Source organism: Salminus brasiliensis, chromosome 3 (assembly GCF_030463535.1).
Source record: "Salminus brasiliensis chromosome 3, fSalBra1.hap2, whole genome shotgun sequence".
Lineage (NCBI taxonomy): Eukaryota > Metazoa > Chordata > Actinopteri > Characiformes > Bryconidae > Salminus > Salminus brasiliensis.
Genome location: NC_132880.1, coordinates 52,319,760 through 52,333,313, shown reverse-complemented (window position 1 = coordinate 52,333,313; position 13,554 = coordinate 52,319,760). Strand labels below are relative to the sequence as shown.

General features: G+C 38.1%; 6 protein-coding genes across 6 annotated transcripts; 3 read left to right on the top strand and 3 right to left on the bottom strand.

Annotated features, from left to right (window-relative positions):
• Positions 1-753: 753 nt before the first annotated feature.
• Positions 754-1,363, bottom strand: LOC140551565 (hemoglobin embryonic subunit alpha). Its single transcript, XM_072675026.1, has 3 exons — positions 1,269-1,363; positions 966-1,173; positions 754-882 (listed from the first exon to the last, which is right to left on the bottom strand). The coding sequence occupies exons 1-3, from the start codon at positions 1,361-1,363 to the stop codon at positions 754-756; spliced, it is 432 nt and encodes a 143-aa protein (XP_072531127.1).
• A 744-nt stretch (positions 1,364-2,107) lies between these two features.
• On the top strand, positions 2,108-2,894 carry LOC140552349 (hemoglobin subunit beta-2-like). The gene is made up of 3 exons (XM_072676565.1): positions 2,108-2,231; positions 2,335-2,557; positions 2,656-2,894. The coding sequence occupies exons 1-3, from the start codon at positions 2,140-2,142 to the stop codon at positions 2,782-2,784; spliced, it is 444 nt and encodes a 147-aa protein (XP_072532666.1). The 5' UTR covers positions 2,108-2,139; the 3' UTR covers positions 2,785-2,894.
• Positions 2,895-6,335: 3,441 nt separating this feature from the next.
• LOC140551564 (hemoglobin embryonic subunit alpha) lies at positions 6,336-6,945 on the bottom strand. The gene is made up of 3 exons (XM_072675025.1): positions 6,851-6,945; positions 6,548-6,755; positions 6,336-6,464 (listed from the first exon to the last, which is right to left on the bottom strand). Exons 1-3 carry the CDS (start codon positions 6,943-6,945, stop codon positions 6,336-6,338), a joined length of 432 nt encoding a protein of 143 aa, XP_072531126.1.
• Positions 6,946-7,688: 743 nt separating this feature from the next.
• LOC140552348 (hemoglobin subunit beta-2-like) lies at positions 7,689-8,475 on the top strand. Its single transcript, XM_072676564.1, has 3 exons — positions 7,689-7,812; positions 7,916-8,138; positions 8,237-8,475. Exons 1-3 carry the CDS (start codon positions 7,721-7,723, stop codon positions 8,363-8,365), a joined length of 444 nt encoding a protein of 147 aa, XP_072532665.1. The 5' UTR covers positions 7,689-7,720; the 3' UTR covers positions 8,366-8,475.
• Positions 8,476-11,432: 2,957 nt separating this feature from the next.
• On the bottom strand, positions 11,433-12,042 carry LOC140551563 (hemoglobin embryonic subunit alpha). The gene is made up of 3 exons (XM_072675024.1): positions 11,948-12,042; positions 11,645-11,852; positions 11,433-11,561 (listed from the first exon to the last, which is right to left on the bottom strand). Exons 1-3 carry the CDS (start codon positions 12,040-12,042, stop codon positions 11,433-11,435), a joined length of 432 nt encoding a protein of 143 aa, XP_072531125.1.
• Positions 12,043-12,801: 759 nt separating this feature from the next.
• On the top strand, positions 12,802-13,496 carry LOC140552347 (hemoglobin subunit beta-2-like). Its single transcript, XM_072676563.1, has 3 exons — positions 12,802-12,913; positions 13,003-13,225; positions 13,324-13,496. The coding sequence occupies exons 1-3, from the start codon at positions 12,822-12,824 to the stop codon at positions 13,450-13,452; spliced, it is 444 nt and encodes a 147-aa protein (XP_072532664.1). The 5' UTR covers positions 12,802-12,821; the 3' UTR covers positions 13,453-13,496.
• The last annotated feature ends 58 nt before the right edge of the window (positions 13,497-13,554 follow it).

Sequence of the window (13,554 nt, the reverse complement as noted above, 5' to 3'; positions counted from 1 at the left end):
ATAAACAGTAGAGAAAACAGTTTAACAGTTAAACAGTTTTATTAGAGAGAACATTTTAAACAGGTTTTAATTCATCTGCAAGATGTCTGCGTTCTGAGTTTAAATAAGAAAATAATTGTTTTTAGAAAACAAACTTAAATACAAAAATATTTTGCTCATCATAGAGGCACTTTCAATGTATTTTCTGACATTAGTAAATTAAAACAATAAAGGGCGTAATTAATGTGACATTTCTTTTGCAAACACTGCATTTTTCGATTGTAATTTGCAATATGTTAAATTAGGGAATTAAACAGCAATTACATTTAAAAAGGTGTAACAATGACTTTGTAGAGAATGTTCCCTGTTATTAGGTAAAGTGCTACAATAATGTGATAAACTGATCACGATTATTTAGCATTGATAGTGTCTGTATGCATGCACCTTCGCTCTAAAATCAGATGCCTCAAATTTTAATGTTTCAAGTGTTTCCTATGAACTTAATAGACCATTTTGGCATAGTATAAAACAAGTAAAATAGCTTATTTATATCTTACGAGGTTTGTGTGTTTGTTTATTTTTGTTTTAATGTTGAAATGTGAACACATTTCCCAATATATATTTTGCGAGTTTAAAACATAAACATTCAGAGAGACGCAGTGGCATTAAAAAACAAACAAACAAAAAAACAGTAATACAGTTGGTTTAGATGAATCATAGCCATTTATTGGATCTTAATGAGACAGATTGGCCGTCCAAACAAAGTTTTGCTGCTTATCTATATTTCTCAGAGAGAGCCAGGGCCAACGCAGAGAGGAACTTGTCCATAGCCACATGCACCTCAGGAGTGAAGTCGTTGGGGAACTGGATGGCCAGAACCACAAGCAGGTTGTGGGAGAGGATCTACAGAAAGCAGAGGTCTGATTATAACACTGCAGGCAGAAGAAGGAGATATAGAACGCTACAATGAAAGGAACCGGCCTTACCTTGAAGTTGGCAGGGTCAATACGCAGCTGGAAAGCATGCAGCTCGCTGAGGGTGAGCAGCCCGTTGGTCAGGTCATCGATTTTGCTGACGGCCTCTGCCACACCAGACATCACCGTTTTCCCGTGCTTCCTCACAGGGGCAGAGCCGGGGCTCAAGTCCTTCCAGTGGGAGAAGTAGGTCTTGGTCTGCGGGTAGACGGTCAGCATCCTGTGTGGACACATCCAGAGTTCACCCTCAGCAGCGAAGAGACAGAGATGTGTAGAAGAAACAGAGAGAAGACATGGATGAATCAAGAAACCTACCTAGCCAGAGCATCAGCCCCGATATCTTCAGCTTTCGGGGAGATCTTAGCCCAGAAGGCTTTGACTGCTTCCTTGTCCTTGGCAGAGAGGCTCATGGTTACAGAGTGGTTTGGAAGAACTTCTGTAAAAAGCTCTAAAAATTCGCCCATTTATACCACGACCCCAAGTCGGCACACCCGGGACCCACCTCGAAAACGTGCCAACTTGGAGGCGTTCCAGAGATGCGAGATTAGACTACGCTGCTTATGTTTGCCAAAGATAAACTTTGAAGCATATAGGGTAACATTTAGATCAAATTTACATCTTTCAAAATTACAAAAGTTGTTATGCGCAGTTATTATTTCGTCCAGAAAACATTTTGATATTTTGTTTAAATAAGTGAATTAAGTTTTAACTCAGAATTAAGTTAACCGAAAAGCACACACTTCACAACAATGGGTCCCACTCACCAATCGATTTGAAGAAGACCGTTTCTTCTTTAAAGCCACTTGAGCAGTTTTAACGAAGATTCTAACGTGTTTCAGTGTTTTCTGCGCTTTACGAAAACATCAGGAATAACAAGAACACATTTAAGATTAAATTTGTAACAGGATGTTTGTGAATTAGGTCCAATGTCCTGATAACTCAGTTTTTGACGTTTGATTAATATATGATTCTTACTTTACAATTGCAAGTGTTTTTTTTTTACAGTTTATGCCTATCTGATCAAAGATCTTTACCCTACCCACCAGAAGACCCAGCCCATGTCCCTGTTGACGAATCGTATGCGTTTGGGAGGGGTGCAAATGTGAATATATAAGCTACCACTCGATGCTGTTGGTTTACAGGGATCTTCTTCTACAGAACACGTAGAGACCTCAAAGTCAGCACCATGGTTGAGTGGACAGATTTCGAGCGCGCTACCATCCAGGACATCTTTTCCCAAATGGATTATGAGTCCGTTGGACACCATTCCCTGGCAAGGTATCCTTTGTTTAATTTTATGTCCATTTAATTTATGTTTATGGTGAATTATGTTCTTCGTACGTGATTATGACTTGAATTATGAATTATTTTGCTGTTTCAGATGCCTCGTGGTGTACCCCTGGACACAGAGGTACTTTGGTAATTTTGGAAACCTGTACAACGCTGCTGCCATCATGGGGAACCCCATGGTTGCAGCCCACGGTGCAGTTGTCCTCCATGGTCTGGACAAAGCTGTGAAGAACATGGACAACATCAAGGCGACCTACGCTGAACTCAGTGTGCTGCACTCTGAGAAACTGCACGTGGATCCCGACAACTTCAGGGTGAGTTCTGTTGTAGAACATCTGTTTACCATCACTGCTCAGCTGAAATTCTCCAACTTGACTCTTGTTTGTTTGTCTTTTTGTTTCTGCTCATGCAGCTGCTGGCTGACTGTCTGACCATCGTCGTTGCCGCAAGACTGGGAACAGGTTTCACAGCTGATGTGCAGGCAGCTTTCCAGAAGTTCCTGGCTGTAGTAGGTGCTGCCCTCAGGAAACAGTACCACTAAATGTTGAATGAACTCTAACTGACCGAGAGGACCACGATACCTTTTGGGTTTAAAAGACGACCCAGTACTTGTCAGTTAAAACTAAATAAAGATGACTCGTATTGACGCATCACTTGTGTGTGTAGTCCAGTGATTACTTGCGTTGTTTGTGATGTGTGGATATGTCCTTTTTATTAAACTGTAGGGGTGTTACGTGACAATAGAGGAACTCACATAGTGCAATGCTTTAACAATAACATAGTCAGTGCGCAGTGCCAAAGTGTTAAATAAAGAGCTGGCTTACCTATTGTAGATTATAAACTAATGTAGTTACATATCATGCACTCTTTGGGTGGATATGCTGCTCTAAAGGTCCTTTATGTCACTTTTTGGGGAAAAAAACATTGCAGTTTTAGTTAGGATATTACATTTTAGGAGTGTTTATGCACACAGATCGGATAACCGTTAACTAATTTAAAGCTTTTTAAACTGTTTTTGAAGACGCAGTTCCACACGTGAGAACGCAGAGTTAACAGCTACCATCTATCAAATGTTCAAACTCAAAAACGACTCAAAACACTTAAAATGATGTCATTGTGCTCTTACCTACGCAATCCTTCCTTTAGATGTTACGCAAGTGGTCTGATTTCTTTTTTTCGTGCAAACGTCCTTAGTCACGTGGTGTCCCAAAAGGTCTTAAAATATGTAGTGACGTGTACTCAATTATAAAGTCATGCTGACATTCCTCAAGTTTATATGCAAGTGTAATTTAAAGTATAATCTTTTCATTTTAATGAGCAATAATTACTGGACTCGAGAATTATTTTTACAGGGTGGTACATACCATGCTTACGCGACACAGATTTTCCCGAACGTAAATATTTTCACCGAACGTTCTCAATCACTGTCATTAGTTATGTAGTTCAAACGACAGCTGTAAAATTTTAGACACTGGTAACTACGTCATCGATGAGGCAGAAGACGCAGTTGAAAGGGTAATCATAAGTTATAATGTTCGAGTTCTGAACATTTACATTAATCTTTCTGTATAAACATGCGTATGGTACTTTGAACGTGCGGCTCTTAATGCTCTTTTTAGCATCTGTGTTTATGAGTGTTGTTGCATTCGTCGAACAATATCACTATCTCATATGTGCCCTCAATTAAAGAATATTAATGTTTAAAAATGGCCAAAACTGTAAAATATTTTCCTAATAAAAATGTAGTAGATGAAAATAAACAAAAATAACATTGTAGTAAAAATAAAATAAATAACCAAAATGCTAATGAAACAAATGGGTGTTCAGCCTCGACTCGAAGATTGATTATCTGGATATCTGGAAGGTTATTTCAGAATTGGGGTGCTTTATAAGAAAATGTTCTTCCCCCTGCTGAGGACTTCTGGATTTTGAAAATTAATAAGATGCCCTGTGATCTACGTAATCGCGATGGTTCATAATAGGGAATTATATCTTGCAGTTACTCAGAAACGAGGCCGTGAAGGGCTTTGTATGTCAATATAAGAATTGTATAGTTAATGTGCACTTTAACTGGAAGCAATGCAGTGCTAATAAAACTGGACTGATATGGTCACATTTTCCAGTTTTAGTAAGGGCCCTTGCTGCAGCATTTTGAACTAGTTGAAGTCTACTGAGGTTCCTGCTGAAACAACCTGACAATAGTGCGTTGCAATAATCTAGCCGTTTTTGGTTTCTAGGCCTAGGAAAATATAGAAAGTTTGTCTTCTTTACAAACGTGCATAAAAAAACATAGAAAGTATTTACAATACTTTATTAAATCAAACTTTAATAACTGAGAGCTTTCATTACCATTATGAAAAATATTGGTCTTTGGAAGTGGGACATCCTAATCACAGATCTATCCCCTTGAGCCAATAAGGCACGCATTCAGAACCTGAATTGATAATAATATTTTTTATACTTTTATGTTTTACAGACAAAGAAGCATCGTCTATTATTATCATTTCATCATTATTCGTAATTTTATTAATTGCTTTTCGTTAATTATATTAATATTATTGTTATTGGTGGTCGTGGTACATAATTACAGTATGAATACCCTACATAAGACATTAATCGGTTACTCTCATATTTTAGCATAATATTATGATGTGTGTGAGTTCTCGCGAATTTCTAACTGTCAAAGTCATACCGAACACATCTAGAAAACGTTGTAGTTTAGACTAAAGTGGTTCAAATGAGCTTTTATTATTGTAATATGTGGCACATTTGACAACTGCGGGTACATTTCAAGTATGCCAAGTATGCCAAGCCACATACCTTGCGAGTGTTCTCCCGTCATTGATCTAGCCAGTCATGACAAAAGTGATCATTTTTGTCCATAAACGTCTCAAGAATATCCGAGGCACAGTTTGGAAAGTGTCATAAACTCAAACATATAAAAATTCACAAATTCTTTACTGTCTTTTTTAAGTGTTTTAACAAACTGCCTCTTAAAGGTGATAAACAGTAGAGAAAACAGTTTAACAGTTAAACAGTTTTATTAGAGAGAACATTTTAAACAGGTTTTAATTCATCTGCAAGATGTCTGCAAGCTTTGCAGTCTAGGATTCCATAAACAGTTCTTAAAGAATAGTGATTTAACTTTAGATTAATAAAGTTTTCTTTCTAATTAAAAAAATCTAAGTTGGGTAAAAACATAAAAGCGAAATAAATGTTTACAAACATATTATGCAAGACAATTGTCAATTATCTCATGGTTGTCGTAGACATTGCCAAAAGTCTTCACAAAAAACAACAATCTAATGATTTAAAACAGGAACATTTTGAAGTAATTAGTGTATATGTTAATATTGACATTTTCAGCAGGTTTGCGTACAGTCTCAAGCAAGTTTGGGCACCCTTGGTCAATTGATAAATATTGTTAAAGTTCTGAGTTTAAATAAGAAAATAATTGTTTTTAGAAAACAAACTTAAATACAAAAATATTTTGCTCATCATAGAGGCACTTTCAATGTATTTTCTGACATTAGTAAATTAAAACAATAAAGGGCGTAATTAATGTGACATTTCTTTTGCAAACACTGCATTTTTCGATTGTAATTTGCAATATGTTAAATTAGGGAATTAAACAGCAATTACATTTAAAAAGGTGTAACAATGACTTTGTAGAGAATGTTCCCTGTTATTAGGTAAAGTGCTACAATAATGTGATAAACTGATCACGATTATTTAGCATTGATAGTGTCTGTATGCATGCACCTTCGCTCTAAAATCAGATGCCTCAAATTTTAATGTTTCAAGTGTTTCCTATGAACTTAATAGACCATTTTGGCATAGTATAAAACAAGTAAAATAGCTTATTTATATCTTACGAGGTTTGTGTGTTTGTTTATTTTTGTTTTAATGTTGAAATGTGAACACATTTCCCAATATATATTTTGCGAGTTTAAAACATAAACATTCAGAGAGACGCAGTGGCATTAAAAAACAAACAAACAAAAAAACAGTAATACAGTTGGTTTAGATGAATCATAGCCATTTATTGGATCTTAATGAGACAGATTGGCCGTCCAAACAAAGTTTTGCTGCTTATCTATATTTCTCAGAGAGAGCCAGGGCCAACGCAGAGAGGAACTTGTCCATAGCCACATGCACCTCAGGAGTGAAGTCGTTGGGGAACTGGATGGCCAGAACCACAAGCAGGTTGTGGGAGAGGATCTACAGAAAGCAGAGGTCTGATTATAACGCTGCAGGCAGAAGAAGGAGATATAGAACGCTACAATGAAAGGAACCGGCCTTACCTTGAAGTTGGCAGGGTCAATACGCAGCTGGAAAGCATGCAGCTCGCTGAGGGTGAGCAGCCCGTTGGTCAGGTCATCGATTTTGCTGACGGCCTCTGCCACACCAGACATCACCGTTTTCCCGTGTTTCCTCACAGGGGCAGAGCCGGGGCTCAAGTCCTTCCAGTGGGAGAAGTAGGTCTTGGTCTGCGGGTAGACGGTCAGCATCCTGTGTGGACACATCCAGAGTTCACCCTCAGCAGCGAAGAGACAGAGATGTGTAGAAGAAACAGAGAGAAGACATGGATGAATCAAGAAACCTACCTAGCCAGAGCATCAGCCCCGATATCTTCAGCTTTCGGGGAGATCTTAGCCCAGAAGGCTTTGACTGCTTCCTTGTCCTTGGCAGAGAGGCTCATGGTTACAGAGTGGTTTGGAAGAACTTCTGTAAAAAGCTCTAAAAATTCGCCCATTTATACCACGACCCCAAGTCGGCACACCCGGGACCCACCTCGAAAACGTGCCAACTTGGAGGCGTTCCAGAGATGCGAGATTAGACTACGCTGCTTATGTTTGCCAAAGATAAACTTTGAAGCATATAGGGTAACATTTAGATCAAATTTACATCTTACAAAATTACAAAAGTTGTTATGCGCAGTTATTATTTCGTCCAGAAAACATTTTGATATTTTGTTTAAATAAGTGAATTAAGTTTTAACTCAGAATTAAGTTAACCGAAAAGCACACACTTCACAACAATGGGTCCCACTCACCAATCGATTTGAAGAAGACCGTTTCTTCTTTAAAGCCACTTGAGCAGTTTTAACGAAGATTCTAACGTGTTTCAGTGTTTTCTGCGCTTTACGAAAACATCAGGAATAACAAGAACACATTTAAGATTAAATTTGTAACAGGATGTTTGTGAATTAGGTCCAATGTCCTGATAACTCAGTTTTTGACGTTTGATTAATATATGATTCTTACTTTACAATTGCAAGTGTTTTTTTTTACAGTTTATGCCTATCTGATCAAAGATCTTTACCCTACCCACCAGAAGACCCAGCCCATGTCCCTGTTGACGAATCGTATGCGTTTGGGAGGGGTGCAAATGTGAATATATAAGCTACCACTCGATGCTGTTGGTTTACAGGGATCTTCTTCTACAGAACACGTAGAGACCTCAAAGTCAGCACCATGGTTGAGTGGACAGATTTCGAGCGCGCTACCATCCAGGACATCTTTTCCCAAATGGATTATGAGTCCGTTGGACACCATTCCCTGGCAAGGTATCCTTTGTTTAATTTTATGTCCATTTAATTTATGTTTATGGTGAATTATGTTCTTCGTACGTGATTATGACTTGAATTATGAATTATTTTGCTGTTTCAGATGCCTCGTGGTGTACCCCTGGACACAGAGGTACTTTGGTAATTTTGGAAACCTGTACAACGCTGCTGCCATCATGGGGAACCCCATGGTTGCAGCCCACGGTGCAGTTGTCCTCCATGGTCTGGACAAAGCTGTGAAGAACATGGACAACATCAAGGCGACCTACGCTGAACTCAGTGTGCTGCACTCTGAGAAACTGCACGTGGATCCCGACAACTTCAGGGTGAGTTCTGTTGTAGAACATCTGTTTACCATCACTGCTCAGCTGAAATTCTCCAACTTGACTCTTGTTTGTTTGTCTTTTTGTTTCTGCTCATGCAGCTGCTGGCTGACTGTCTGACCATCGTCGTTGCCGCAAGACTGGGAACAGGTTTCACAGCTGATGTGCAGGCAGCTTTCCAGAAGTTCCTGGCTGTAGTAGGTGCTGCCCTCAGGAAACAGTACCACTAAATGTTGAATGAACTCTAACTGACCGAGAGGACCACGATACCTTTTGGGTTTAAAAGACGACCCAGTACTTGTCAGTTAAAACTAAATAAAGATGACTCGTATTGACGCATCACTTGTGTGTGTAGTCCAGTGATTACTTGCGTTGTTTGTGATGTGTGGATATGTCCTTTTTATTAAACTGTAGGGGTGTTACGTGACAATAGAGGAACTCACATAGTGCAATGCTTTAACAATAACATAGTCAGTGCGCAGTGCCAAAGTGTTAAATAAAGAGCTGGCTTACCTATTGTAGATTATAAACTAATGTAGTTACATATCATGCACTCTTTGGGTGGATATGCTGCTCTAAAGGTCCTTTATGTCACTTTTTGGGGAAAAAAACATTGCAGTTTTAGTTAGGATATTACATTTTAGGAGTGTTTATGCACACAGATCGGATAACCGTTAACTAATTTAAAGCTTTTTAAACTGTTTTTGAAGACGCAGTTCCACACGTGAGAACGCAGAGTTAACAGCTACCATCTATCAAATGTTCAAACTCAAAAACGACTCAAAACACTTAAAATGATGTCATTGTGCTCTTACCTACGCAATCCTTCCTTTAGATGTTACGCAAGTGGTCTGATTTCTTTTTTTCGTGCAAACGTCCTTAGTCACGTGGTGTCCCAAAAGGTCTTAAAATATGTAGTGACGTGTACTCAATTATAAAGTCATGCTGACATTCCTCAAGTTTATATGCAAGTGTAATTTAAAGTATAATCTTTTCATTTTAATGAGCAATAATTACTGGACTCGAGAATTATTTTTACAGGGTGGTACATACCATGCTTACGCGACACAGATTTTCCCGAACGTAAATATTTTCACCGAACGTTCTCAATCACTGTCATTAGTTATGTAGTTCAAACGACAGCTGTAAAATTTTAGACACTGGTAACTACGTCATCGATGAGGCAGAAGACGCAGTTGAAAGGGTAATCATAAGTTATAATGTTCGAGTTCTGAACATTTACATTAATCTTTCTGTATAAACATGCGTATGGTACTTTGAACGTGCGGCTCTTAATGCTCTTTTTAGCATCTGTGTTTATGAGTGTTGTTGCATTCGTCGAACAATATCACTATCTCATATGTGCCCTCAATTAAAGAATATTAATGTTTAAAAATGGCCAAAACTGTAAAATATTTTCCTAATAAAAATGTAGTAGATGAAAATAAACAAAAATAACATTGTAGTAAAAATAAAATAAATAACCAAAATGCTAATGAAACAAATGGGTGTTCAGCCTCGACTCGAAGATTGATTATCTGGATATCTGGAAGGTTATTTCAGAATTGGGGTGCTTTATAAGAAAATGTTCTTCCCCCTGCTGAGGACTTCTGGATTTTGAAAATTAATAAGATGCCCTGTGATCTACGTAATCGCGATGGTTCATAATAGGGAATTATATCTTGCAGTTACTCAGAAACGAGGCCGTGAAGGGCTTTGTATGTCAATATAAGAATTGTATAGTTAATGTGCACTTTAACTGGAAGCAATGCAGTGCTAATAAAACTGGACTGATATGGTCACATTTTCCAGTTTTAGTAAGGGCCCTTGCTGCAGCATTTTGAACTAGTTGAAGTCTACTGAGGTTCCTGCTGAAACAACCTGACAATAGTGCGTTGCAATAATCTAGCCGTTTTTGGTTTCTAGGCCTAGGAAAATATAGAAAGTTTGTCTTCTTTACAAACGTGCATAAAAAAACATAGAAAGTATTTACAATACTTTATTAAATCAAACTTTAATAACTGAGAGCTTTCATTACCATTATGAAAAATATTGGTCTTTGGAAGTGGGACATCCTAATCACAGATCTATCCCCTTGAGCCAATAAGGCACGCATTCAGAACCTGAATTGATAATAATATTTTTTATACTTTTATGTTTTACAGACAAAGAAGCATCGTCTATTATTATCATTTCATCATTATTCGTAATTTTATTAATTGCTTTTCGTTAATTATATTAATATTATTGTTATTGGTGGTCGTGGTACATAATTACAGTATGAATACCCTACATAAGACATTAATCGGTTACTCTCATATTTTAGCATAATATTATGATGTGTGTGAGTTCTCGCGAATTTCTAACTGTCAAAGTCATACCGAACACATCTAGAAAACGTTGTAGTTTAGACTAAAGTGGTTCAAATGAGCTTTTATTATTGTAATATGTGGCACATTTGACAACTGCGGGTACATTTCAAGTATGCCAAGTATGCCAAGCCACATACCTTATTCGCTACATTAGGTTAATTTAAGCGAATGTTCAATTAATTTAAATTTCTCATTTTAGTTTGAAAACAACAAACCAAAAAATAAACTCTCATTCATTTAAATATTTTAATGTCAAGTTTACTTATATGTATTAATTTAGTTGTTGATATATTATGTCCTATGTTTAATAATGTAATTTAATTACCTCAGTTTAAATCTACAACTATTGTTACTTCTGACTGAAAATGGCTCATGATTCAATTCTGAAATGAAAAAGAAATTAAATGCTACATGAACAGAATTGCCATCACAAGTTTAAACGCTTTGGTAAGAACTGTGTTTAGATAATTTATAAACCAGTTGCCACATTAGACTCACATACATTTCAGTGGCGTTAGACGTGTAACATAATACATTTCTATAGCCGTGTACTGATTCATGTTTAAGTCACTGCATGAAGGAATTAAAGTCCTAGATATGTGATAGTTGTTGAATTGTTTATAATAAACATTGTAATAAATCGCGTATTTATGATCAATTCGGTATGTATTTCCAAAGTTTGAACAATATTTAACTTATATGCACTGTTAAAATGAGAGAGTTTTGACTTTTGACTTTTTTTTAAGAATTATCTTTAATCATTCTTAAACTACTTTCACAACACCTTTATATTTAAATACAATAAGAAATATTGATTGTAATGCCAAATAACAGTCAAATACAGTTGGTTTAGATGATTCACATCCATTTATTGGATCTTAATAACTCAGAATGCCGTCTGTTTGAAGCGAGCGAGCTCGGCCGCTTATCTGTACTTCTCAGAGAGAGCCAGGGCCAACGCAGAGAGGAACTTGTCCATAGCCACATGCACCTCAGGAGTGAAGTCGTTGGGGAACTGGATGGCCAGAACCACAAGCAGGTTGTGGGAGAGGATCTACAGAAAGCAGAGGTCTGATTATAACACTGCAGGCAGAAGAAGGAGATATAGAACGCTACATTGAAAGGAACCGGCCCTACCTTGAAGTTGGCAGGGTCAATACGCAGCTGGAAAGCATGCAGCTCGCTGAGGGTGAGCAGCCCGTTGGTCAGGTCATCGATTTTGCTGACGGCCTCTGCCACACCAGACATCACCGTTTTCCCGTGTTTCCTCACAGGGGCAGAGCCGGGGCTCAAGTCCTTCCAGTGGGAGAAGTAGGTCTTGGTCTGCGGGTAGACGGTCAGCATCCTGTGTGGACACATCCAGAGTTCACCCTCAGCAGCGAAGAGACAGAGATGTGTAGAAGAAACAGAGAGAAGACATGGATGAATCAAGAAACCTACCTAGCCAGAGCATCGGCCCCGATATCTTCAGCTTTCGGGGAGATCTTAGCCCAGAAGGCTTTGACTGCTTCCTTGTCCTTGGCAGAGAGGCTCATGGTTACAGAGTGGTTTGGAAGAATTTCTGTTAAAAGCTCCAAAGATTCACTCATTTATACCACGACCCAAAGTCGGCACACCCGAGACCCACCTCGAAAACGTGCCATTTTGGAGGCGTTCCAGAGATGAGAAATCAGACAATGCTTCTGTTTGCCAGAGATAAACTAACTTTGAAGCCTGTAGAGTAAAATATAGATCACTTTAACAAATGTTCCATTTTACCCAATGTTAATATGATTATCAGGAATTATATAATAACATGCTCTCTCATATTATTACAGAATTGTGAAGAAAACTGCTAACAATTTAATCTTTTCCTAAAACACTTTTATTTTATTTTTAATTATTGATTAATGATAACAATAATAATAAGTATTATTATTATTATTATTATTATTATTGTTATTGTTATTGTTATTGTTATTAATTTACAGATTTTCTCTTACAATGATGACCATTATCCTTCTAAACTGAACAAATCCCATACAAGATAATTTAAAGGAAGTTTGGTAAATTAGGTCCAGTGTTGTCATGACTCAATATTTGATGTTTACGTAGTGTATGCTTCTTACTTTACAATTGCAAGTGTTTTTCACAGTTTATGCTTATCTTATCAATGATCTTTACACTATCTACAGAAGACCCAGCCCATGTCTCAACTGACGAATCGCCTGGGTTTGGGAGTGGTGTACATGTGGATATATAAGCTGCCACCCATTGCTCATAGGTTATAGGGTTCTTCTTCTGCAGGGCACGTACAGACCTTAAAGTCAGCACCATGGTTGAGTGGACCGATTTTGAGCGAGCAACCATCCAGGAAATTTTCTCCAAAATGGATTATGAGTCCGTTGGACACCATTCCCTGGCAAGGTATATTAATTTTATGTAATTTTAAGTGATATTCATGGTGAATTCTGTTCTTCTTATGTGATTGTGAATGTGTTTTGCTGTTGTTTCAGATGCCTTGTGGTGTACCCCTGGACGCAGAGGTACTTCGGTAAGTTTGGAAACCTGTACAACGCTGCTGCCATCATGGGGAACCCCATGGTTGCAGCCCACGGTGCAGTTGTACTTCATGGTCTGGACAAAGCTGTGAAGAACATGGACAACATCAAGGCGACCTACGCTGAACTCAGTGTGCTGCACTCAGAGAAACTGCACGTGGATCCCGACAACTTCAGGGTGAGTTCTGTTGTAGAACATCTGTTTACCATCACTGCTCAGCTGAAATTCTCCAACTTGACTCTTGTTTGTTTGTCTTTTTGTTTCTGCTCATGCAGCTGCTGGCTGACTGTCTGACCATCGTTGTTGCCGCAAGACTGGGAACTGGTTTCACAGCTGATGTGCAGGCAGCTTTCCAGAAGTTCCTGGCTGTAGTAGGTGCTGCTCTCAGGAAACAGTACCACTAAAAGTTGAATGAACTGTAACTGACAGGGACCAATGTCATGGGTTTTAAATATGATGTAGTCAGTTAAAGCTTAATAAAGCTCATCAGTATCAACACATTGCTT